At 41.7% G+C, this 25,906-nt stretch overlaps 3 protein-coding genes across 6 annotated transcripts; 2 read left to right on the forward strand and 1 right to left on the reverse strand.

The window, feature by feature from the left end:
- LOC112563946 lies at nucleotides 1–7,005 on the reverse strand. The gene is made up of 7 exons (XM_025238421.1): nucleotides 6,863–7,005; nucleotides 4,477–4,619; nucleotides 4,038–4,201; nucleotides 2,692–3,393; nucleotides 1,579–1,781; nucleotides 354–462; nucleotides 1–171 (listed from the first exon to the last, which is right to left on the reverse strand). The coding sequence occupies exons 1-7, from the start codon at nucleotides 6,988–6,990 to the stop codon at nucleotides 1–3; spliced, it is 1,620 nt and encodes a 539-aa protein (XP_025094206.1). The 5' UTR covers nucleotides 6,991–7,005.
- Nucleotides 7,006–8,222: 1,217 nt separating this feature from the next.
- Nucleotides 8,223–17,756, forward strand: LOC112563667 (ectonucleotide pyrophosphatase/phosphodiesterase family member 5-like). Of its 3 annotated transcripts, none has more exons than XM_025237886.1 (6): nucleotides 8,223–8,354; nucleotides 13,068–13,217; nucleotides 13,631–13,845; nucleotides 14,076–14,201; nucleotides 15,327–15,569; nucleotides 16,389–17,756. In XM_025237886.1, the coding sequence occupies exons 2-6, from the start codon at nucleotides 13,106–13,108 to the stop codon at nucleotides 16,695–16,697; spliced, it is 1,005 nt and encodes a 334-aa protein (XP_025093671.1). In that variant the 5' UTR covers nucleotides 8,223–8,354; nucleotides 13,068–13,105; the 3' UTR covers nucleotides 16,698–17,756. The 3 variants fall into 3 exon arrangements, with proteins under 3 accessions (XP_025093671.1, XP_025093670.1, XP_025093669.1); XM_025237885.1 differs by lacking the exon at nucleotides 8,223–8,354 and adding an exon at nucleotides 8,369–9,378; XM_025237884.1 differs by lacking the exon at nucleotides 8,223–8,354 and adding an exon at nucleotides 9,872–10,945.
- Nucleotides 17,757–18,331: 575 nt separating this feature from the next.
- LOC112563666 (ectonucleotide pyrophosphatase/phosphodiesterase family member 5-like) lies at nucleotides 18,332–25,748 on the forward strand. Of its 2 annotated transcripts, none has more exons than XM_025237881.1 (6): nucleotides 18,332–18,652; nucleotides 19,742–19,891; nucleotides 21,392–21,609; nucleotides 21,830–21,955; nucleotides 23,124–23,366; nucleotides 24,416–25,743. In XM_025237881.1, exons 1-6 carry the CDS (start codon nucleotides 18,403–18,405, stop codon nucleotides 24,716–24,718), a joined length of 1,290 nt encoding a protein of 429 aa, XP_025093666.1. In that variant the 5' UTR covers nucleotides 18,332–18,402; the 3' UTR covers nucleotides 24,719–25,743. The 2 variants fall into 2 exon arrangements, with proteins under 2 accessions (XP_025093666.1, XP_025093667.1); XM_025237882.1 differs by lacking the exon at nucleotides 18,332–18,652 and adding an exon at nucleotides 19,553–19,664 and having other exon boundaries at nucleotides 24,416–25,748.
- The last annotated feature ends 158 nt before the right edge of the window (nucleotides 25,749–25,906 follow it).

A 25,906-nucleotide genomic window follows, 5' to 3' on the forward strand; every position in this document is an offset into this window, starting at 1 on the left:
TCAGCGATGACGTACAAGGGTCGTTCCCTCGCTGCTTGTGACAAGTCGTTCAACACCTTCTCCACGTCTGATGGCGAGGAAAACTTGAAGGTCAGGAGGTGAAGCTGACCGGAGGAAGCACTTGCTGCCTGTTCCTCCTTCCATGTCTTGAGCATCACGTGATGCAGCATGCTGCACACGGCGTGACTCTGGTCGCTAGTACTCAGAATGTAGACGTGGTGACCATATCGCAGCCACTCTATGGCCATCAGCAGCAGCACCACAGTTTTACCTGTGCCCGGCGGTCCGGTGACAAAGAGTCTGGGAGGTGCCGTGTGTAGCAGGTGAACTTGCTCCGGGAAGAGTGTTATTACAGCAGTATAGCACTCTCCTGTATGTGACACAGCCTGACCCAGGGTCTTGATACACACACGTGGAGGACATGTGCATGGCACAGTCACTGTTGTCGCCGGACCACAGAACCTGAAGCAAACGAAGGATAAACAACAATGATTTCAACCACACACAGAACTATAATTAATGTCAGCATATCATTAAAAACATCATCTTTTCCACATTTTCTACATATTTAGTCTCGAGGTCTTTTAATGGTATACAATACAGTCCGTGTCAACTATGGTGCGGATACCAAAGTGGTTAAAGTAAAGAGGTTGGATTGCAGAGGCGAACCGTTATGATACCACGTGTGGCATCACTCAGTCAGTTTTCTTGGAACTTTTTCCACTTATACGTCGTCAGGAAACCAGAATAGTCGCCAGTACAACCACTGGGTAGTAAACATACCACATTAGACATTTAATTTTAAACAAGATGGCATGTTAGTATTACGAGTCATGGTCTTTTTCTTTTTTTTTTTTTTCGGTACCTTCCATAATGTCCTTGGATCACAACTCTTTAAAGTTTTTAGTTTGCTACTCGGAGTATGGTGATGTCTTGAATTCCGCCAGTGCATCTTTTTATATTCTTTTCTAACTACGTTTTTCACTGATGAGCTTTTGGATAAAGAGAGTTTTGAATTCTCTTTTCCATTTATACTTGATACAGATTTGACAAATATTCAGATGTTTTCACCTTCATTTTCTTGCTAATTATAGATGGCCTTTTCAAAGTTACTACAATAAGACGATGTACGTCAGAGATCAGTTGACAGAAATAAGAGTTCAAAGTTTATAGCAAATAAAAATCAGTTGTGAGACAAAAGAAAATGATCAACAACAACAGAGTTTTGGGCTTTGGGGAAGGATGACTAGACTGATGACAATTGTCAATAGATTCCTGTTTCATATCTGCATGTCAGACATTAACTGTTATTGTAGCATAGGTCAACACTCAATTTTAGTAAATAAATCTTTCGATTTTTTTTCTTTCAACTCTTATCTCAAATTCTTATAAATTTATCCTTTGAAATGTATGTTTTCAAAATTATCGTAAAAGTTGTATGAGAAACACAAACGGCATGGTCCACTGATTCTGAGTTGCCATTTTCACCTGTTTGACAGTCTGCTCCTCTATTAGTATATGGTACACAGTCCACTACTCACCTGGCTAGCAATATATGGTACACAGTTCACTACTCACCTGGCTAGCAATATATGGTACACAGCACTAGTCATTTGACTGTCGGGGCCATAATCAGTCACGCATCGATGCCACCAGCTGTCCAGTTTCTTTAAGACCTTCTTACTGACTTCCAAAGGCGTCTTGGGGTCAGACAACTGATCACAGCACAGACACAAGTCAGCAATGTTGGCGGACTTTGTTGTTAGACACTGACGTAGGACCTGTATGTAAACAAATATTTGACGAAATCAATCTAATTGTTGGTAGACCACGTGGTATTTTGGCATATGGGCACAAGGACGTATAAGCTCGTTAGTCAAAAGGTGAATTGAAAAACATAAATGATCCTTCATTCATTAATCCCTTGCCTGGTAGCAGTTCTCGAAGGTTCTGCTTGCCCACCGCCACTGTTCAAGGGAGGGAAGAACTAAAAGGGAGAGAAGAACTGTAAACTCAATGACTGTCAAGTCTCTCCCCTTGGGTCCGTCTTGAGCGGCGGTGAGAGAGTCCTGCATGGAATGACCACTTTATTCCTTTATATTTGTCAACAAGTTGTTGTTCAGGACTTGTACAATGTACAGTCTATTACTGGCAGCAAACGTGATGGTGTTGCTTTGTCAGACCTTGTCCGAAGCTGTCAGACCCTGTCAACCCTGGCCATTGCTGCTGCTGCTGCTGCGGTCGCGATGCTGTTGCGGATGTTTGTCGTCGGCTTACATCTCTGGAGAAGATGGCTCTCAAATACTTAAAGCTCTTGGCCTTCTCACGCCCTACTCTGTTCAACCGTGAACCATGACTGTGCTCTTGTCAGACCTATATGTCTACTGTCTCTTGATCTCCATTCTATATGTCTACTGTCTCTTGATAAATCCGTAATTTTCACTGCCTTCCTTTTTCTTCAAGGCAAATAATATCTATTGATGAGCATTTCTATGAAACAATTCCAGAATCAGACCTGAAAGAGAGGTCGGAACAATCGCTACACGAACAGACATAACACGACCTACAAGAGCAGTAAAACAAATTGTAAGTGACTAGATTAAAAAATATTTCAGCGGTCAAAGAGTGACACGTGCTTCTGAAAATGGCGGATTTTTTTGTCTCAGGGACATAGAAAAAAAGGACTGTTACCTGAGTCAGTTGAGAGTCCTGAGAGATGGCCTTTTGCACCTGACGAGCAAAGAGGTTAGGGAGTGCGATGACCTTAGTGATGCGCAGACCGGGAGCGATGCCGGACACCAGGTGAGACAACATGGCCTCCGCCTTGTCCAGCTGACCTGCAGCCTCTCTCAGCTTCTTTCTGATGCATTTGTCGATATCCTGCTGTGACATGCTAAGTTTCTGTAAATTGTCCCCAAACGCCTTCACCTCAAAGACGACAAAACCATGATGTGGATGAATGAGAAGCACATCAAAGTCTCCTTGTTTCCAGTCACGTGACAGAGCAGAAGGAAGGTTGGTGGCCTTAGGTAACTGAGCCGCCGCGGCGGCGAAACAAGATTCCCCCAGGTACTGTCCGAACCGCAGCTGACTTATTCCAACCAAAGCTTTCTTCTTGTCTTCAAACATCGTCTGTAGGCAGACGACCACCCGCTGCATGGCTGTGTCATCCCTGACGTCACTCTCCTGGACTTTAGCCCCAGTGATGGCAGAAAGACCGATCATCACTAGCGCATTACCTGTCTTTCCAGGTTCTGGTGGAAGAATCCTGACATCCTGGCCAGCAACCGACTCTCTGGTCATCGGCACGCGGTTGAAGTAGACAGGAGGCACGAAGTAGGCGCGAGAGTCGAGATCAGGGAAGGCGGCCTCAACCCACTTTAGCCAGAATGTCTGGGTATATTTGTATGAAGACAGGCGACAGATGTAACAATTTATTAAAATTGATTACTAAATATTGAAACTTAAACATCTTAACAAAATAAGTGAGCATAAAAAATGTACTTGCACGAACTAAACATCTTTGCCTTCCTCATTTCTTCCAATTAAAAAGCACTTTTATTCCTTTAAACTAAAATTGTACGAATTAGTGGTTCCAAGATCAGTCCTAACCTTCCATTCGTGGTTACTTTCTTTCATGAAACTGTTTTCTCTCTATTTGCTGGCCTTCTAACTTTGTTAGTTAGCAAACAACATCTCGCCACTCGTGTCCTTTATTCTATGATAGTTATTAATTATATTGTATGATCATGATTAGGAATAGTATTCATCATCATGATTTTCTCCTTCTTAAGAGCACTTTCTGGAATTGTCCTTTCGAAGTTGTATTGTATTCTTTGAAAGTACACACGGCTTGTGGTTCAATATTTGGGTACCTAGTCTTAGTCCTAGTCAAATCCACAGAGCAATATCTACTGACAAAAGCGAACAAATAAATTAATCTTTTTTCACTTCAAAAATCCTGCAGATACAATTTTATTTTGTAAAAAAAGAAAGCCTTCAATCTCAAACTGAATATGTTAAATCTTGTACAAAACCTGAGCTTCTGTCTTTTGATAGATGAGTCTGACTGCCTTTTGAATCTGAAGTCGCGAGCCCCTGACGATGACAGTGTTGGTGTCTCTAGCAGACGGCAAACGAGGAAACAGCTGTACATCAGCACCTGTCGTCTGTCTGACCTCTTGATGAAGGCCCTGACCTTCTGAAAAAGAACTCCAGCCACTGAAATACCTGTCTAATACTTTAGCTTCAGTTTGATAACTGACCACCCGTACTTCTCTTGTTACCGGCTCATCATGTTGTTGGTGGAGCCTGTGAGCCGCTGTCGTTATTAGTCAGGCTCCTTCAAAGTTACTACACTGAGTTCTTTCGCCTTGTTTGCTAAGCCATTGCTAAGATTTAAAGATAATAAAGATAATAAAATATAATAATATGCTAATAAAGATAAACAAAGATAATGTTGCTTAACAGGCTAACCTGATCCTTTGAGAAGAGTAGCTTGCGTATCTGTGACAAAGATCAAGTAATCTTCCATATCATTGTATTCATCCTCTTTGACTGGAGTCTGTTCCTCCATGGCCAGCAACTCAGACTCGTCTGATTGTCTCCCTTCCTTCAGCGTAACATAGCATTACATCATATAACATGTTCATCATACCATGTACAATTCATAACATGCACATCATACCATATACAACTCATAGCATGTACACATCAGTCTTTGACATCAGCGATTCAAAGTTGAACTTTCATATAACTCGATCTTATAGCGTCCGGGACACACGTACGTACACATGTGCTGCAAAGAACTTTCTTTTCATTTAGATGGTACTTGACAACCTGTGCAGCAATCATGTTAAACATATAGGTGGTACTCCACAACTTTTAGATGGTACTGGCAGCTTTTAGGTGGTACTCGGCAGCATTTATTAATGGTACTAGACGGCGTTTAGGTGGTACTTGAAAACTTTCAGATGGTACTCCACAACTTGTAGGTGCTACTTGATAACCTGCTCTGTGCAGCAATGTACTTGCTTGTGAATAATTCAGAGCACACAAGCTGTTGTTTCCGCTGGTGTTGATGACCTTACTTTCATTACATGCATTCCCTCTTGCATAAGAAATGTATGTCCTGCTATAATTGTGGTCTTTGATCGTAAAACATCTTTAAAGAGTATTGTAACTATACTGCCTGAGGAAAATTTTATGTAATGACAGGGTATAATTTTACTCTTTTATGCTTTTGTGGTTAAAGTTATTACTTCAGGGTCTGCTGGCATCTTGATGTCTTATAAACAGTATCTCTAGAACCATTTAGTTTTAAGATACTTAAACAAAGTTGTTTGTGTTTAATAACGACTGCACTGAGTCCTCACAATGGTTTGGAAGCAGACGGGTGAGGAGCAGACATGTCTGACACTGGCTCCCCTTTAACATCTTTAAAGTCTCACCTGTCTGGTCTTACTTCTGGGGACAAGAAGGTGGGTGCTCCATGTTTGGTTGTAAACTGCTCATGATGTTTGTTTGTGTTTAACGCCGTGTCAGCAACTAGGGTATATCACGGCAACATGTACTGCTCATGAACTGTCAACTGCAAAAGATGGGAGACTGTTATAGTAGTCAGCACCGGTCACTGCACTGTAATGTGCTTTGAACTAAAATTCATTAAAGTAGGCTTTTTTTTTATATGCGTGGGGATGCTGTGCGGGGGTGTGTGTATAAATGAAATGTGACCCTCCACGACGAAATGAGTCTTAACTCGCGCGGAACAGTTTTGTGCTAGAGGTGATAGGGTTCAATTTTGTGCAGTTTGACTTTTCTTTAAAAATGGATTCCTTGGTTATTAAACTATCAGGAAAATACACTGCTATGTTAAAATAAAAGTTAGAACTTGACTTTAAATACGTTTTAATCGAGGTACCCTACTACCATCCGTACCGATTTCAGACGAAATTCAAACGCTGTTTCGATACTGTTTCCCAGTCATAACCCCATCGTGTTATATCTTGACAGAAAGCGCGGAGTCTGTATGTTCATCTTCTTCGAAGAACGATTCAAATAATAACCGATCAAAAGATTTGTCTGCAAAAGTTTAGGAGTAAACAGACCCGGTCGGCCATCATGACGCTAGTCTTTGAACCCGCTTTTCTCAAAATGGCCGCCATCGTACTTTCTCACTTCAAACGTTTATAACTCACTCAATTTTAAGGCTAGAAAAACAACTTTTGTATCAAAAGAAAGTTCAGAATCTCTACTTTTTAAAAATATGCAATTTGGCAAATCTGAAATTCGCGACTTAAGACTCATTTCTTCGTGGAGGATCACAAATATGTGGGGCAGGATGACAAGCACAACAGTCGGTGAGTGATTTTCACCTTATCGATTTATCATCAATCTTCTTTTTATCAAACCACACTTTACTATTTTACTATTTCGACATCAACCTTGATAACCACCCTCCAATGAGCTGACCAAGCTAACCGATACAAACAACTAGCACGACAGTGGAATGAAACAAGTGATCACAGGAGACAGTTGTCACGAAAATTGTCATGGGGTCGGAAGACATTCCTTCTTACCATTTTCTCACCTCACAACCTTTTACAAATGATTGTAGAGTAACAGAACAAAATATGATTAAAACAATGAAAAGACTCAAGAGATTGCAGAGAAATACACTCGACAGATTATAGACAAATAAATCGACAGATTATCGGAGAAATAGCAAAGTTACTTCAATATTCGTCAATACTCTTGGTGTTTATGTCAGTAAGCAACATGACCTGACTATCAATTCTCTTGTAAGTGTAGTCTTTGTACAACTACTGTTCACATGTGTTTCTACTGACTACACATGACTCACCTGATGGCGTGTTCTCCATGAAGACAAGATTCACAAACCTCTGGGAGTCCATGTCTTGTGCTGTAAGTCGCGTGATAAGTCACGTACTGCACTGCACAACTTGAGCCACACTCCAGCCCCGCCCTCATCCCATCCCCACCCTCACCCCCACCCCGTGAGCCCCCATGTCTAGTAATACTTGGCCATCCGGGTAGTCTGCGTATGCATTGGGGCATAAGAAAGTCTGACAGCCGTTGTCGTGGTTAATGAACGGTGACATGTTGCAAAGGACGTAACACTGCGTCACGGGGGTTCGCGGGTCACGTGACAGTGCAGGGTAAGAACGAGAACACTGATGACATTCCAGTCGCTCCGAGGACAGACATTCCACAGCCCGACGACACATTGGACGAAGCTGAACGGCTGGTTGGGTGCAGTAATCAAACTCGGGTACAGCACTATGAGGTCGAGTGAAAAGGTTTTTACTGGGAGTGGCTGTACGTGAAGCCACAGAAGTAGATGTGCACGCTGTTGATGGAAACAGGAATTTGAATGACGAGAAAATGGAGTGCAAAAGGACAATGTAGACATGATGTCTATGAGGTCAATGAGCTAGTTATCAGTTAGGAGACTGCTTTAGCATTTTCGTGGGGACTTGCGGGGCTCTGGGCGAGTGTCATATGTGGGGCCGACAGCCGTAAGTGTAGGCTGTACACCATGAAACCACATTCTCTTATTGCGGTTGCCCCAGTTGCCACACCTAAAGGTCGCCTTTGATTATCAGCTAGGTGACTAGTTATCAGTTAGGTCACATATTATCAGAGGGTTATCCCAGCCGCGTAGGGTATGTGTTAAAGGATTCAATAGTGGGTATGGAAAGGGAGAGAGTTCCGTTGTTTCACTGCACAATAACTAAACATCCTGTGGCCATATGTTGTTGTTGTTCTGGTGACAGGAGGAGTAAGAAAACGATCTTCAGACGAGAAGCGGAGTTGTCTAGCTGGGATGTAAGGGAAGAGCAGTTCAGAGAAATAATCAGGGCAGATGCCAGCAAAGAAATTAAAACACGAGGGGGCGTGGTCCCGTTTCCTGGATCTAAGCACCAGACGACCAGTCCAGTCTTTGACCTTCGTAAGTCAGTTCTTCCTCTGGACATTGCGTGATTGACACACTCCCCACACACTACAGAGACACACGTCACACACACTCCACACCTTCGTCACACTTCACACACACCACAAACACTTCATACATACACACATGCACACATACACACATACACACATACACACATACACACATACACACATACACAAGTATTAGTTGTATAACATGTACTTGACACTCGATATTCTCGTTCTCAGCAGGAGGACAACGGCTCTTGGCTTTCAGCTCTCGACCAGGAAGCTGTGACGTCACACCCACATAACACCCTGGTTCCAGGGCTTCAACCCCCAGATATCAGCTCGTCCTCGGTGTTGACTGACGTCGGCCCGGTGCAGAGACAGTATAGGTAATCCATTCTAAAAAACCTTGATAAAATCATGCTGGTGATATGTCTCTTGCTTAGCTAGTGAAAATACAAAGTGTAGCCATTCATTGTTCCTCTGGCTAGCTCATGCGAGTACAAAGTCCATAATACTATTAGAGATCCTGGAAGTAGATGCATAATTATTATTGCATGTTGAACGCTAAGGTAGACGTATAATTATGGCAAACATATATATATATATGGCCCAGGGGATACAGATAAGCCACTATTTTTTTCAAGCCTTCCAGCTCGTTAAAAACATGAGAGATCTGAAGGCAGTTGTAGGGAGGACTAGAGGGCTCAAATGTTTACTTTTTAACATTTCGGCATTTCACGCGAGACCTTTAGCCGAAGTCAAGTGTGGGACGCCCCTTAGCTCACACATTTCTCTCGCCATTGTATCAATGTATCAGTGAACTCTCTCTCACTATCCCTCCTCATGTGAACCGTTAGCTCACACATTTCTCTCGCCATTGTATCAATGTGTGTCTCTGCCAGTTCTCACGTTCACCTTCCACCTGGACAATATTTCTGTTTGTCATCTGTCTCACGTTCCCTCGAGATAGTGCTTCATTCATTCATGTGTAGAGGGCCGGTAGTCCAGCGCTTGTTAGGTTTTGGCGGAAGTGCTGATGCACGCGAAAAAAGTGCTGATGCTGATGCATGGAGAAAAAAGTGCTGATGCTGATGCATGGAGAAAAAAGTGCTGATGCTGATGCATGGAGAAAAAAGTGCTGATGCTGATGTATGAAAAGAAAGTGCTGATGCTGATGCATGCGGAAAAAAGTGCTGATGCATGCGATCGCGAAGGATCGCAAAAAGTACCCGCCCGATAGGTATATAAGGGCAGAGCTGAGACGCAAGGACAGGAGAGAAAACTGCGAAGTGAAAGCTCGAGACAAGTGACGCAGCCGTGCCTTTCTGATTTGAGTGCTGGACTGTTGTGGTCACTGTTCGACTCCCCTCACCACGCACCACTTGGTTACACAAGTGCAAGATTCTGAAAGTAAGTAAGCATCTCTCTCTGTCTCTCTCTCTCTGAGAAGTAATTAAACGTTTAAAGCTTTCAGCTCGGTCGAAGGCTGGCACCGTGCCTTTGTAGGAACAGCTTGCCATGGGCGTCAGGATGCGAAAAAACAAGCAGTACGAAAAAGTCAACACACGACTGCAAGCGCTTGTTGCAATGTACGCACAGGAGGATGTTTTAGACTTTCTCAAAGCTGTTGCGCATAATCTGTGACAATCAAAGTGAACTGTCTGTGAAGTCTGTGTGTAAAATTTGTTTGAAATAAAGAATTGTTGTGTAATCTAGTAGTTACTTTCATTCTTTGAGAAGTAAGTAAGCTCTCTCTGTCTCTGTCTGTCTCTCTCTGTCTCTGTCTCTCTCTGTCTGTCTCTCTCTCTCTCTGTCTGTCTCTCTCTGTCTTTCTGTCTCTCTCTCTCTCTCTGACATAATGCGTCGAAAAGTCTGTTGGCGAAACGTCCATCGGCAAAATGTCCGCACACGGCAGTGACACTGTTTTTGTTCTTTTTGCAACCTAAGTAAAATAATCCTATCTCATGGCCATCAGGTAACAGCGATCTGTGCATTTCTTCAGGGGATCGGGATGTGTAAACTAGGTCAATCAAGCAGAAAAAGATTAAACGTCTCTGCAGACAACCCCACCCCCTTACACCTAGAGTTTTTTTTTTGCATTAACTGATTTCAGAGCAAAAAAAGTCGGGCAACGAGTCTAGTCTCTTCCAGAAGTGTTTTTGCAAGCTGTACAGGTCCTCTCGTAGTCGGGCTATGGTGGCACAGTCATGCTGCCGTATGTCAAGTCAACAAAGAGAATTTTTACCTGACATTGCTGCAGCATGTCATCACATTAAATAATAAGATGCTAATGACTCTGTGCATTTGTTCACATGTGTTCGTGAGTGAGGACGTGAGCATACGGAGAATTTGGTTGGCTACCATGCAGGCAGATCTTCAGCTACCCCCTATTCCCCTATCATGAATGTTTTGGACAGTGGTGGTGGGGGAGGGATACGAGACCTCAAAGAACTACCGTGGTAGGACCCAGTGTCTGAAGCTTGGGAATGTTTGTTTCCAGCGGACATGCAGTCCTTCTCTCCTTCGAGATGATGGCGCGATGTAGACAGGTCGAGGGAAGGCTGTGGAGGTGACGACAAGAGGGCTTTTCCTGTCTCAGTTGCTGCCACTTAACAAACTGTTGACCCGTGAGCTTGCTCTGAAAATGAAAATACAGTGTCATTCCCGTGTCCCATTTTCTCAGAAACAAGTGCAGCGAAGCCTGTGGGGCGGACAAGGAACATAAAACACAACAAAATGGCGGACACAGCGTGCTGTTCACTCGTGGCCTCTATGTGTTGGTTTGTTTTGTTCGCCGATCACGTTGCAGGAGGCAAAGTGTTGCTTGTGTCGATGGACGGTTTCCGGTGGGACTATCTACAAACGGTGCCAGACCTGAGTAACTTCACGAGGCTAGCGAAGCTTGGGGTGTCGGCGAAGTTCGCAAACACCACCTTTGTTACCAAATCCTTCCCCACCCACTATTCCATTGTCACAGGTAAGACAGCGCGCTCGACTGTGTGATTATGGGAGAATTATGGATGCATGTGACCCTTCACGCCAGACAGTTCGTAGACCACTTCTTGTCGGCTGCTGATACGTAAAGGTCATAGGGCATGTTGGTTCTTACTAAAAATAAATAAAATGATAGCAATTCTCCTGAAGTACACAGTTCAAACCTACAAATCATCCTTTGAAAGGAAGATCAAATGAAGATGTTTTGATTTGTAAAAATTCGTTTGCTTGTATTGGGTTATTTGTTCGTGTGTAGCATATTTGTAGACTGCCGATGGCATGAACTCCTCGATCAGATGAAGGTATGTGTATACTAAATATTCATTGTTTGTATTCGTGTATTTTCACTGCACAACCTCAAAAATGTCTTGAATTAGGAAAAAGATCTTACTCAACCAGTCAACAGTACGCATACAGCAACCTGGTAGACGCCAATGTACCGCAAAAAGTTTTCATTTTCGCTACTTGAAATTCATTTTATCTCACCCAAGTCTACCTCAGTAATGTAACAAGACATTTCTAGTGTAAGAATGCAATTTTTTCGCGATTATATTTATGAGACTGATTGAGTCAATGGCAACCCCCGCGCACACACACACTTCTGAATACTTGGGGAGTTCATTTACTTCTTGGTAAACGATTGGGTCAATGGCATAGACATTGATTGCGGACGAAAATGAAGTTATTTTCACGCACTGACAACAACATACACGTGTTACAAACTCAGACCAGTCATGTAAAACAAAAGACAGTAAACAACACTCTCTCGGGGCGTTACTGTTATCGTCACCATTACATGAGAGGGAAGGAGTCCCCAGTGTTTGCCACACAGCTGCATTCAATGGTTTAAGAAAGCGGATCTTCACGTGAATAGTCGTGAGACTTCCCCTCTCCCCATTTCCCCATAAACTGCGCAGGCATAATATTCATGATTTGACTTAAATGCAACGCATGGGTGTCACGAGCGGAAATAGTTCAGCTCCAGGTTAGGCGAAGGAGTATGTGAAGAAACAGTGCACATAAACATAATATATATATACGATACTGCTATTATAATATTTCACGTTTGCCGACGGACGTTTCACCGACGGACGTTTCGCCGCATTATGTCAGAGAGAGAGAGCTTACTTACTTCTCAAAGAATGAAAGTAACTACTAGATTACACAATAATTCTTTATTTCAAACAAATTTTACACACAGACTTCACAGACAGTTCACTTTGATTGTCACAGATTATGCGCAACAGCTTTGAGAAAAAACTTTGATACAATGGCGAGAGAAATGTGTGAGCTAACGGTTCACATGAGGAGGGATAGTGAGAGAGAGTTCACTGATACATTGATACAATGGCGAGAGAAATGTGTGAGCTAAGGGGCGTCACACACTTGACTTCGGCTAAAGGTCCCGCGTGAAATGCCGGAATGAAGTGCACCGCGGCGAAACGTCCGGTCGGCAAAACGTCCGACTCCGAAACGTTCGGCGGCGAAACGTCCGTGTACCACATTTCAGGAGTATCAGTTCCCGTGTATTTTTTGTAATATTCCTGCGCGTGCATGTTTGGGAGGACAGGCGTGTTTGGACAAATATCTCTCTCTCAATAAGTGACTCTCCCTTCCCGCCCCAGCCCCACCCACCTGGGGTGGTGACCTACCCTCACCGAGTTGTGTGATGTTCACGCAAAAGGAATTTTATTTTGTGGTCATGTGCGATCTGCAAAGAAAAGAACCAGATCCACTCCACATGCCTTAGAAAATATATATCGAAGGGGATGATGTTGTCATGGCCATGACACAACTCTACAGTTTATACCGATCCTCTGTAAAAATATTTAGTTGTATAGTTATCGGCCAGTTATGCACCCTTAGTAGGCGGGAAACAAATTGCTGATTCAATACCAATTGTGGAAGTTTGATGTCGTTATAATAGCTTCATACACCGATGGTTGCTAAAGCAGAAGAAGCCGCACGAGTCTTTTTTTGTTTTGGCATGCACACACACACACACTAAACACCACGTGACTAGACTCACTGACGACCACCTCCCCACTCGACACTATTCATTTCATGCAAAGATGAAAACCTACATTAACCTCGTCTCGTTCCAGGATGCTACCAGGAGAATCATGGCATTGTGGGAAACAATATGTACGACCCAGAGCACGATGCTTACTTCACCAAAGACAGCACGGAAGAATTCTGGTGGAACCAGAGAGAACCTATTTGGTCCACGGTGGTGAGAAACGGCAAAAAAGCGGGTGAGTTGTTGTATAAAAGTTTACATGAGAAATGCTTAGTACATGAGGGCTGTGAGCCAAACAGGAATGGAAAATAAGATTAAAGTGCCAGCAATCATTATGTAGTTGACTCAGGAGTCGAAAGATGTGGATTCACAGACAACAAATCATCCACGATTTCTCTTAGTAGTAGAAAATCATCGACAACTCTTAACAAAATGAACAATTTTTTCCTTTTTTTTTTTCTTGGGTGCTAAACCAAGAAACGAAAATGATTAAGCATTCCATTCTTTTTCGGACCTCGGGATCCTGTCAGAAAAACATCCTTTTTGAGCGGTAGCCCTTGGCGAGGGAAGGTTACTTGCGAATGGGTTTAGGATGAATTTGATTGTTATAATATTGGTTGCTTACAGCTTTTTAATTTTATATCCTAGGTGTTAACTTCTGGCCAGGCAGCATGGCTAATGTGAGCTATCCTCCTACTGAACGCAGGGTGTACGATGAAACTGCTGATCCTTATGAGCGGATAGCTGTCGCCCTGTCTTGGTTCAATGAACCGAATAACTACGATTTTGTGGCCATGTACTTTGATCAACCTGACGGCGCAGGTCATGTCTTCGGTGTCAACCACACAGGGCTTCGTGACGAGGTCAGCATTTGCACATATAAGTCGTCAAATACGATTTGATCATACATGTTATGACCTACAGTAGTAAATATTTGTGAGAATCGAAGCTGATGACTAGCTGAGGTTCATTAAAAGGAAAATAAGACGTTACCTCAATCATGCTAATAATAAAACTAAGACAGTATATTGTAAGAACTGAGTGAAAGAGTTCATGATTACGAGAGACAATGACTATGTTGGTTGTATTTCAGATCCAAAAAATGGACATGGTACTGGGGGCGATTCTGAAAACTCTTCAAGAAAGAAATCTTGAAAACGTTGTTGACTTTATTTTGACCTCAGATCATGGTATGACATCTTGCAACATATCTGATAAAGTGAGTTTGTTTCTCATAGCAAGGTTTCACCACAACCCCCACCACCATCACCGACAACAATGATAATAAAGTTCAATTAATTTCGCTCTTATAATCACGCACTCAGCGCCTCATGCAAAACTTAGTACATGGAAGATTGGCAGCGATGAGTAAGGAACACAAAGGAGAGAGGAGATACAGAGGTAGTAGTAATGACAAAAGTAATCAACAAATGGATATCAGCAGGACAACGAATCAAAAGATAGAAAATATGAGAGAGAGAGAGAGAGAGGTTAATGTTTAATTGAACGTGTTTATGAGTGATGTTCTTGCATTCGGTAAAAGCTGTTGCTGCGGTATTTTAATGTCTTTGATTTCTCCTGCCATGACTACTACTCTGAGCTTATCTTCCCCTACATCCCAGCAAGACAACTCTCTTTGTCTGATGGCCGTGTGCTATTCCTGTCACCAAACACAAACAGATGGTCACAGAATGTTTAGCTTTTGTTCTGCAAAACAGTAGAAATCTCTCTCCTTCCATATCCACCATTGGATCCTTTAAACATGCACTTACAACACTTCTGTTCCATGAGCATTACTCCTAACAACAATCCACTAATGCCAGTTTATCTTCTAACCCTTTCTTTCCCTTTTTTTCGTCTATCGTCTAGTCCCACCACTCGTCTCATTCATGAAACTCTCATTCCTTACTGTTTATTACCCGATTCCTCTTTGCGTCTTCTTGTTTGGCTTTCATTACTTATCTGTATGTTGTTTATCCTTCCGTCCTTTGTATGTCTATGTCTTGTTTATCTCAAGATCTAAGAGCATGCTCCATCGTGAGCCTGATCACACGCGATATATATATACTGTATAGATATCACGATTATTATTATTGTTATCAACATCATAGTTTTTATACATGTTTCAAAGACTGGTGGGTAAGTGGCGGATGTAGAAATAAAGGAAGTTTCACCATTTTGCGGCACCATAGCTAAAAGTCGGTGAGCAAACCTTGTTTTAGTGACAGAGAATAGAAAACGAGAGGGAGGCTGAAAAAAATATATTTGCAAAGCCTAATTTTTTTCCTAGACAAAATCTTTTAATAGTTTATAGAAATGAAAGAACGAATAAACTCATTTTCAGCTGATCAATGTGTCTCGCGAGGCCGATCTTGGTCCGGAAGTTGTGAGGTACACCGAGAAAGGCGCCATTATGGGCGTCTGGCCAGCCCCTGGCATGGAGGACCAGGTCGTCCAAAAGCTGCAGTCCTTGAGTCACGTGACCGTTTACCGGAAGAAGGACATCCCTGACCGCTTTCACTACAAGAACAACTCGCGCATAGCTCCTGTGATTCTGTTAGCAGACGAACACTGGCTGCTGACAAACGTAAGTCGCTGCCTTGAGTGACTTATACTCCCGTCACCATGACTACCTGTCTTCATCGTGATATACATGTCTGTCTCCACACATCTGTCAGCACCAAAGCTTTCTTATACCATGTCTTCATGCATATATTTTTGTGACACTAGATGAAAGATTTTTTTTTAAAATTGGGTACAGTTCCAGAGCTTAGTATGCTAGCACTTGAAGAACGAAAATAAAATAGGTAAGGAGTTCCATAGCTTAGTAGGCTAAGGGCGGTGAGTTGTAAATGGTTCACCTAGGTCTTCTTTTCCGCCACCATTTACTTTTCCTGACCAAGAATTGTGAAATTATGATATTTATTTCTGAAATAATTTCTAACTGTAAGCTTTATAACTATGAAGTGACACTGGTTTTGTTCTTTTTGCAACATACGTGAAATAAAATCCATATCATGTCCTCTAAAAGCACAAGTTCTCTCAAAATTTGATTTTTCTATCAGGTACCTGATAATGGAAAACAAAAGTGATTTCTTTCTTTACTACACATCAAACTTCGGCAGGTGTTAGTAAAATTCATCTTCGTAAGATGTATAACAAATATCTTTCTGTAATTCTTTGCTGTTAGTCACCTACCTTACCCTCCATAGTTTTCAATGTCATGCATAAAATACAGGCAGAAAATCTTACATTTACTAGAATCTTAAGGCACAGTTCACTCATCCACTCTTTGCTACTGTCCCCTCCCCAATCATGCGAAATGTTTGCAGACGACACAACAAAAGTTTGTCACAAAAAACTGAGCCACTGACGGCGATGTCATTTTTTTTTTCAACTTTTGCAGGGCTCGGACCGTGTTTTCGAAAAAAACAGCTTTGGTGATCATGGCTACGATCCAGACCTGGAGTCCATGAAGACAATCTTTTTCGCTAAAGGGCCCAGCTTTAAGCAGAATTTTAGAGTGGCGGGAGTCAGGCTAGTGGACATCTACTCACTTCTTTGCCATCTCCTCAAAGTCCCGGCATCCAACCACGATGGCAACATTCAGAACATGAAGGATCTCCTCGTGGACGGCATTGTGTCGTCCGCAGCCAAACCGAGTATTAGTATAGTGATAGCAGCAGCAGCAACAATAGTAGCAGTTATTCATTAAATTAAGTAGACCATTGAGACTAATTCGTGTTGCTCAACCTTCGGTACCTTTACGCTGGGTTTGAGGAAACATACTTTTTTCTTAGTCTTGGTTTCAGTCATTACAGAATTTTTTTATGTTTTGAATGGTATTTCGTATCCAGCAGAAAAGTTGTTTTTGCAAAGAATTTATGCATTTCGGATGTCTAGTCAGATAGTTCATTTGATTTTGTCCATTGCCCTGTTTGTAACACATTGTTAGAATAATGTATTTATCCTTTTCATTATCATACCTTGACGGCATAAAATAGTTCGCTGTGATGGGGGCTTTATCCCATTCTCTATCATAATTCGAGTTAGGAAAGTCATGTCCATTTTCTATTATCATCGAGGGTATCTTTTTTAGAAATAATTGTCACATGGCGACACCATTAATGCGGAGGAGTATGAGAGCACTCTTGGGTACCTGTGTTCAAAAATCAAAAACAAACGCCCAGGAGTCTTGACACAAGGTGTCATTTTGTTACATGATAATGCACGCTTCCATACGGCAAACTCAACAAAGAACAGGCTGGCACAGTTCCGGTGGTAAATGCTGGACCACCCATCGTGTAGCCCAGATTTGTCGCCATTCGATTTCAACATGTTCGGTGAAATGAAAGGCAGGAACTTTCCATCGGACGCAACGATGCTAGAGGCTGTTTTTCGAGTGGATTCGCTTTATTTGAGTGCCTCTCGTATGTACCACAACAAATGTACAGGTGAATGGCTGTATGACTGTGTGCACATGTTCCCGCGAGTGTGTTTGCCAGCTAGTGTGTGTTCATGTGGACGAAACTTCATTCAGGTCTGGCGGTCATCAAGAAGTTCATGGCGCTGCTCCCGTTGTGACATGAACTGAATTTTCCCTACTCGAGCAAGATGTCGGTTTGCTTTGATTCTGGTCTAAGCTCTGCGTTGATATTAAAATATATGTTTGAATGTTACAGATGTGTAGTGCATTGTAAGTGTTTAATAACTCACTGTATAAGATGTCACGACTTTCATATATAGCCAATCAATAAATGAAATGGATGTGACACAGTTGAGTCGGCTGAATGGCATGATGGTGACATGATAGTAGCAGAAATCGAATGATCCCTTGGAAGTGGCATTGTTAACTTGAGTGTGAACGTTATCATCTGTACGGTTGTAGTACCGGCAATGGGTGGACAAGCACAGTTTTCCTGTTTAAACGATACCAACATTACTGTGACCTTTCACTTTAACCTATGAGAAAACGATCGTGTCAAAAATTTATTGTTTGTTGATGCTGCGGCTAAGGTCGAGAATAAAAACTAGATAAACATTTTTTTAGGTTCAAGACTGAAGTAAGAATTGTTCAAATAACTTTTTGCGATCACCGCCCTTCGAATGTCAAGATGCCTCAAGGGTGGTTGGAAGAGAGTAATTGTGGGTAAAAAAAAAAAAAGCGTACATCACTGTTACAAAGACTTCGAACGAAGACTCTATAGTCTATAATAACGGTCTTCAAACAATGCCAGTTTTCAACACGTTTCCGGTCACCGTTTTCCGGTAAAGAGGAAACAGGAGTTTGCCATCCTGTGAGCGTTCGCGAAAAGGACATCAGCATTATCTATCGCCCCACATCCTTCATTTTCTCCGAAACAGACTCAGGGAAGCGCTGATAGTAGCTCAAGCACGGACATGTTGTATATTAAAAGCAAATGGCGGATACAGTCAAGACACTCGCTTGTTCGCTCGTGACTTCAGTCTGCTTGCTCCTTTCTCTCACCGTTCATGCTGTGGGAGGCAAAGTGTTGTTGGTATCGATGGATGGTTTCCGGTTTGACTATCTGAATATGTTGCCCAGCTCCAGTAACTTCACCAATCTTGCAAAGCTTGGAGTATCGGCAAAGTTCGCAGACGCTACGTTTACCACCAAGTCTTTCCCCAACCACTACACCATCGTCACTGGTAAGACATAACGCTCAACTGTGTGAAGTTTCACCATGTACACCAATAACAGAACGAGTTGAAAATTTGTGTAGCTGCTCCTGGCAATCGAAGAATATTTTAGACTTGGAGATATCTTGAAATTAAGCAGGTTAAAAGGTCTACTAGAGCGGAACATGTTTTTCAAATGACTGAGCTGGGCTTCGTAGAAAGTATTATCACACAAAATATTTACGAATTAACCTGTTTTATTTTCAAGAAACAAGCCTGCGATGATTGCCGTCCACAGAGAGAAACGAAAAGTTGTAACATTAAATCCTTACTGAGTAAAAAGAAGTTGCCCACCCAAATGTTGGTTCATGGATACCGAACATTAAATGAGCGCTGATTATCGGAGGTTAGCTTTTGTTATGTAAAATATTTTAAACTTGGAAAAATCCTGATGTGAAATAAACCCTTTCTACTCTCAAGAAGCAAGCTTGCGATGATTACTGTTGGTAGTGAGAGGCGAAACACCTACATCATTTTGGAAGGAAGCTGGTCATTCAGGTTTTGGTTGACGATGTACTGAAACTCAGATTACTTGCTCAGAAAAATCGTACTTTGCTAGACCGATAAATGAGCTAACTTTACACAATTCGAGTTTTTAGACGCTGTTGACTGATAACCCGCCTCATCGCTTAGTAGTCGCTTTGGTAACGATAAGAGAAATAGCGCAAGAGATACAGATTTTTTTACTCATAGGCTAAGGTAAGATATAACTTTTAAAAACGATTATCAACCACCAGTGGTTTGAAAAAAAGAAAAAGACAAAACCGATGGTGGGAAGAAGATGCAGAAGAGATTAGTAAAAATATTTGTGGACGCCTGGTGTGATTTGTGGTCATTTGTTTTCAAAGTTTAGTGCCCTGGGGGTCGTAGTTACCCCCGGAGCAATGTTATACCTCACTTCATAACTCTGGCTTCTGATGAAAGCAGAATGAGCAGCACAAACCCTGATTTTATTGGCACACATGGACATCACTACATCCAAGTATACACATTTTTGCAAGTATTCACATTTTTCTCATTCTTCATTTTTACGCTATTCATTAGTTCTTCTTGTTGCAGGATGCTATCAAGAAAGTCATGGCATTGTGGGAAACAATATGTACGACCCAGAACACGATGCCTACTTCACGAAAGACAGCATGGAGGATTTCTGGTGGAACCAGAGAGAACCTATCTGGTCCACGGTGGTGAGGAACGGCAAACAGGCAGGTATGGTGTTGTGAAGAGTTGGGGTGGGTTGAGACGGGGGAGATCAACGCTCTTATTCGCCTGTTGTGATGAGTGAATGAGGTCCTACAATGTGTTGTGCAATGCAGGCAGCTTGCTTCTTCCCTCCTCTCTTGAAAAGCAGTGTAAGAGTGACAGGGGACATGCGTGACACGCCCCCAGAGGGTAGATTTAAAGGGCCTGCACTCCTTCTTTGTCCTTACGTCCTGAAGTTGCGTCCCTTTGAAACATGATGCTACCAGAGTGCAGCCTCTCTATATCTGTCCTCTCTGACGCCCCTTTGTTCCCCACTTTTTGTTTAACAGACTACAAAAGCAAAAAGAGCAATGAAGGATAGTGATCGCCTGTTGTAAGATAATGTACAATATTAACCAATAATTCTCCCATCTTTATACTGCATAAGTCGTTAAGAAAAAAGTATAAAAAGAACAGTTTGAGCAAAAATGAAGAAAGATTTTTTTAAACCGGCAGACATAATATTTTAATAAGATCCTACTCCCTTGCGAGAAATAAGTCACGTACAATCAAAATAATTTTACATAAAGTCCATCATAAAAATACAAATGAGTTCAAGATTACAGTGTCATAGCAGATGCAGACTTGAGACATCTTTATCAGTGAATGCCATTTTCTTACAGTTAAAATCAAGCATTTAAAGTCTCTGGTTCTCTTCAGATGTAGCCTGGATTAATATTACGAGCTTTCAAATAATGTCTTTTGTAAATAACAAGTATATAAATTAATTAATTCTATAAATTAATACTGATGGCTTAGTATTAGACTACCTTCATCATGCTGGAACACGATGTACTGCAAGAACGCATCACGTGTTTTGCTTCGGCACTGTCAAAACTTTAGAGATGCATCCAACGAAGACCGGATTTCTTCTTTCAGCTGATGTGTGCTCGAAGTAAAAAGCTACAAAAAGCTAGGTGTAAAGATAGCAACATGAAAAATAAAAGAAGAAAAGACCATGCCCTTAAACGAAATACCAAAGAACTAAAAATCTTTTAATAATAAAAATAAATCAAAATTTGTAAAGCGCATACTCACACTCCTAAGGACCATGCTCTTAACGCCTAAAGACAAGAGCGAAACATGGACAGCATACGAGTGACAGGAAAACAAACAAATAGCATATGAACTATAAAAGAATAAACAACAGTACTAATGAAGAATAAAATCAAATACAGAAAACACAAAGAGGAACCAACTAACAAGAACAAGAGCTGAGAGTAACCTGATATTACAAAAGGAAGGGTGTGACAAAGGACTAGCATTTTGGGAAATGTTAGGAGTAATGTTTACGGAAGAAGTGTGTTTTCAGTGCGCGTTTAAATGATTCAATAGTGGGTAGGTGGCGGATATGGAAAGGGAGAGAGATCCATTGTTTATTTTTGTACCTTTACATTTCTTTGTGTAATTGTGAAAAATCCATACATTGGTACTATGTTTTGAAGTTTTCTAAAATTTCTGTCATAGGGGTTTACTACTGGCCAGGCAGCTATGCAAATGTGAGCTACCCCCCTCAATCGCGGATGCTCTACAACGAGACAGTTGATAGTTTTTTGCGCATCGCTGTCGGCCTGTCGTGGTTCCGTCCACCGTACAACTATGATTTTGTTGCCATGTATTTTAATCAGCCTGACAAAGCAGGTCATGTCTTTGGTCTTGACAGTGAAGGACAAATCCGTCAACAGGTCAACAGTTTTACATTTACGTGTTTATGATTTGGGGTTAGTTGGTAAGTTACAGCAATAGATATTTCTGAGAATTGAAGTTAAGAGACCAATAGTAGTAGTTTACGAAAGTTAACAAAATGTGGAGAATAATAGCGAAGACAGTTTATAGGGTGAATTGGCAGAAAAAGTATTTAATGCTCATGAGGGAAAATGCACATGTAAACAATATGTGTTTCAGATCATAACATGTGACATGATGCTGGGAACAATTTTGAGAGGTCTTGATGAACTAAATCTTGAAAACGCTGTAGACTTCATTTTGACATCAGACCATGGAATGACCTCTTGCGATGTAAACAAAAAAGTGAGTTTGGCTTCTTTTTCACTTTTTAAATTGGTGTCCTAGGCTTCACATTTCGTATATTGCCGGTCTATGCTATGACGATTGACTTTCAAAAGAACGAACATAAATTATCGCCTCACACACACACACACATGTGGCAGTGCGCGTGTCTGTTAGAATGGAAGGGAGAATAATCATTTCATTTCATTCGCCCTTGACTGGTAGAGGTGGTTAAGGGAGAACACATGAATAGTCGCGGCACCTGACTCTCTCACCTGTCTTGGACGATAATGAGAGAGGCATGCATAGGACGACCACTCCACTCCTTTTCATTCGTATACAAGTTCCTTCTACGGCCACCAAGACGTCAACGACCCTCCAAGATGCCCAGAAGAGCAGTCCTCGACAAAGTGTGATACTTAGTTTTCTGTTCTCTTTACGAGATCCAGAGCAGTTTCCTCAGGCACTTCTTCTTGAATGCTGGATACTCTTTTCTTCATCGGCGAACAGAGTCCACGTTTCATATTCTTAAAGCAGGATCATTAGTACGAGGGACTAGTGCAGGTTGTACCTGGTAGTGAACCTTATGTTGTGGCTGCATCAGACCATGCCCAGCTTAGCCATAATTGTTGCTGTTTCTATCCTGATTCGGATATCTGTCGTGAATCTGCCGTCTTTGGAAAGGGTTGTAGTACTTGGGAGCAACCTAACAGTTATAGAACAGTCCAGGTCATAATAGTTATCCTTGACGCAGTCCTCCAGTCGTGTAAAAGTAAGTTCCCATGTGATTATTCAACAGTACTGCGCTCGCTGAGCTGTCATATAGTGCTTCAAAGAATTAGACAACACTCTTTTTTATGTTGAATTTTGCAACACATTAGATAACTCTGCTTGCCAGACTCTGTCAAAAGCCTTTAAGTCCATCAACTTGTGGTAGAGGTCACACTTATTCTGAAGGTGCTTGTCTGTCAGTGAAGTCATGGTTGAAGTCTTGTGTTGACCTGCTTTGGTAACGAATAAAAAAGGAGGTAATGTAAAACCAGTCGAGACAGAAATAGAGGTATAGACTATAGAGAATTCTCTCTCAACCCATTCAGAAGTATATATTTTCCCTCATCATAAGAAAGTCAGCCACTAATTTACAGAAATTGAAATACAAATAAAGAGAAACGTACATTCTACATTTCAGCTGGTCCATGTGCCTCGCGATGCCGCACTTGGTCCGGAGGTCTTGAGGTACACAGGGAAAGGCGCCGTTATGGGCATCTGGCCAGCCCCTGGCAGGGAGGACCAGGTGGTCCAAAAGCTGCAGTCCTTGAGTAACGTGACCGTCTACCGGAAGAAGGACATCCCTGACCGCTTTCACTACAAGAACAACTCACGCATTTCTCCCATAGTCCTGCTGGCAGACGAACACTGGCTGCTTACAAACGTACGAAAAATTCAGGATTGATTGAAATGTCCAAACCATACTATCCTTTAACTGTGTTCATGTGTGTGTGTTTGTGTGTGTTCTCATTGAGATATTTTTATCTGTACGCGTCTATAAACATAAAACACTTTATTTTACAATTTTACATGTAAATGTTGAGATCAGAGATTATGACATAAGGTTAATACACAATAGCATATTGTCAACAAACTATAGATGAGTCATGATGTTTAGGGCATAATCCTATGTCGATTGGACGTTGTGAGGCTAGTTGAAACACACCCAGGACTGTTGTAAAGAGCTACCCGAAATTTTCAAATAAACTATGTAACACCAAATGTAGTAGCTCTTCAATAGTGTGATTTTCTCCAGATTACACTATTACACTAAAGGAACTGCTCCTTTCTGACAAAGTGCTGGTGCATAGATATGTTTGGATCAGCTGTATCATAGGTCTGATTCATTACTTGTAGAACACAGCTTACAGTTCTTTGATCATCCTGAACACCGCTTCTTGTGTTCCACTGATTGCGTGTAACACTGCATCATCCCTATCTACTCCTTCCACTGATTGGATGTTCAAAATGTCAATCACTCTTAAGGACTGATCTCTGAGATTAACCATGCTCTTGTGCTGAACATCTCAGTGCGGAAGAACGTGCCTAAACACGCAATGTGTCTCTTCATTTTTGTGTAACAGATGAATGGTAGGGATACTGTAGACCAGCAAATATGGATATAACGTTAGAATACTTTTGACGAGCGGATAGTCGGGCATGTGTTTGTGTGCATACGTCATAGAAATATTATGAAAAAATATAATTCAAGGAGTTTTTAAAACCCTCAATTGCTCTCCTTAAGTTGTTAGGGTCTTTATAGACGAGTTGCAGAAGATAATTCACATCAATACACACGTTACTTAGTATCATAATATAGGTATATGATTTAGTGGATGTAGGTTTGGTTTCTTTTTAAGCTACACTTAAAGAAAGCTGCAAAAGACAGTTATGTCCAGCAAAACATTAAGTCATTTGTTTCAACATTTTCAGGGCTCAGACGGTGTTTTCGAAAAAAACAGCTTTGGTGAGCATGGCTACGATCCAGACCTGCAGTCCATGAAGACAATCTTTTTTGCTAAAGGGCCCAGCTTTAAGCAGAACTTTACAGTGCAGGAAGTCAGGCTAGTGGACATCTACCCACTTCTTTGCCATCTCCTCAATGTCCCGGCATCCAACCACGATGGCAACCTTCAAAACATGCGAAGTCTCCTATCACCCGCAGCTAATTTGAGCATTAACTGGGCACTAATTAGTGCAGTTTTGTTTTTTATCAAGGCTCCTCTTTTCCTATAGTCACAGGTCATTTATTTGTTGCTAATTTAATTTAATTTAATTTATAACTATCAACAATCTGACAGGAAACAAACTGACCATATTTAAAAATTGTTCTGAATGAAGGATTTGAGCACGGCTCTGTAGTCTTCCGTGAGAATGGAACTCGTATGTTGTTTCCCTTTGTAATCTGCCCCTCATGATATGTAACTATATACATCACTACAAGTGTATAACTGTGCGTGTACACAATTGATGGATGTGCAAGCTTATGATAGTGTGTGTGGCAGCTAGTGTGAGTTCGGGTTCATGCGTGGACAAATCTGTTCAGCAGCTCAGGTTTAGCAGTCGTCACTGTTCTCGTCTTGTCTACACATAAACAGTTCTTTTTTGGAATTTTTTGATCCACTGGATGTGAAATATTTGTAGCAGCTTGACTAGAGCGGAATTTTAGTAGGTGGCTGATTGATCACTTGGAGGAGGTAAGTGCTTTCGAAAGGTGAATGGCGACGTTTATTATATCTGAATAGGACGAAGACGTGCTCATCAAACAGAAGAATTAATACCGGCGTCCCTGAGACCTACCACTCAAACCTACAATAAACGATTAGATTACATTTATTCAAGGTAGACTGATAGCTACAAACCAGAAGAAAAAGGGAGGAAATGTTAAAACATATTTTCCAGGCGGATGCGGAGATGAAATGAAAGTAAACAAATGAAAGAGCGGCTGAAACAAACAAACAAACAAACAACAACAACAACACAATTAAAGCAATTCTGAATATAAGAACGAAAACACACAACAACTAAATTCCCTTCTCTCCCCTATCCCCCAACCAACACACAAACTTGTGTGCGACTGTTGGAAGCCATTGTGTCTGCGTGACGACAACCGGATCCGCCTTTATTTGTGGAGGTGGTGGTTACCTGCACTGCTACAGATCACAGGTTAATCTGATAGTTGTTTTGCACAGGTTTTAGAGGAGTGGTGGTAGCTGTGAAGGGGGTATAACTTTTATATAAAAAAAAACCCGCAAAAAATGTCTGGCAAATACATGCTACGTTTGTCTTATTTGTATGCATCCCCGAGTTTGAAGCTGATACTCGTGGACTAACTTGCAACTACCCGTACCCGTATGTCAGTGCGAGGCTAAATATCTGAACAATAAAGAAAAAAGCAAATGTAACACCTGTATCAGCAGGCGC

This window comes from Pomacea canaliculata, linkage group LG5, assembly GCF_003073045.1.
Source record: "Pomacea canaliculata isolate SZHN2017 linkage group LG5, ASM307304v1, whole genome shotgun sequence".
In the NCBI taxonomy this organism is placed as follows: Eukaryota; Metazoa; Mollusca; class Gastropoda; order Architaenioglossa; family Ampullariidae; genus Pomacea; species Pomacea canaliculata.

What these genes read in the sequence shown, in the direction of transcription:
- LOC112563946 (XM_025238421.1), bottom strand. Translation starts at nt 6,990, where the DNA reads ATGAGGGCGGGGCTGGAGTGTGGCTCAAGTTGTGCAGTGCAGTACGTG. An exon ending in CATGGAGAACACGCCATCAG is followed by an intron (nt 4,620 to 6,862) that starts GTGAGTCATGTG and finishes ATGCTATGTTAC; the next exon opens with GCTGAAGGAAGGGAGACAAT. An exon ending in ATCAAAAGACAGAAGCTCAG is followed by an intron (nt 3,394 to 4,037) that starts GTTTTGTACAAG and finishes AAATATACCCAG; the next exon opens with ACATTCTGGCTAAAGTGGGT.
- LOC112563667 (XM_025237884.1), top strand. Translation starts at nt 10,705, where the DNA reads ATGGCGGACACAGCGTGCTGTTCACTCGTGGCCTCTATGTGTTGGTTT. An exon ending in ACACAGGGCTTCGTGACGAG is followed by an intron (nt 13,846 to 14,075) that starts GTCAGCATTTGC and finishes GTTGTATTTCAG; the next exon opens with ATCCAAAAAATGGACATGGT. An exon ending in AACACTGGCTGCTGACAAAC is followed by an intron (nt 15,570 to 16,388) that starts GTAAGTCGCTGC and finishes CAACTTTTGCAG; the next exon opens with GGCTCGGACCGTGTTTTCGA.
- LOC112563666 (XM_025237881.1), top strand. Translation starts at nt 18,403, where the DNA reads ATGGCGGATACAGTCAAGACACTCGCTTGTTCGCTCGTGACTTCAGTC. An exon ending in CCACTACACCATCGTCACTG is followed by an intron (nt 18,653 to 19,741) that starts GTAAGACATAAC and finishes TTCTTGTTGCAG; the next exon opens with GATGCTATCAAGAAAGTCAT. An exon ending in CTTGCGATGTAAACAAAAAA is followed by an intron (nt 21,956 to 23,123) that starts GTGAGTTTGGCT and finishes TCTACATTTCAG; the next exon opens with CTGGTCCATGTGCCTCGCGA.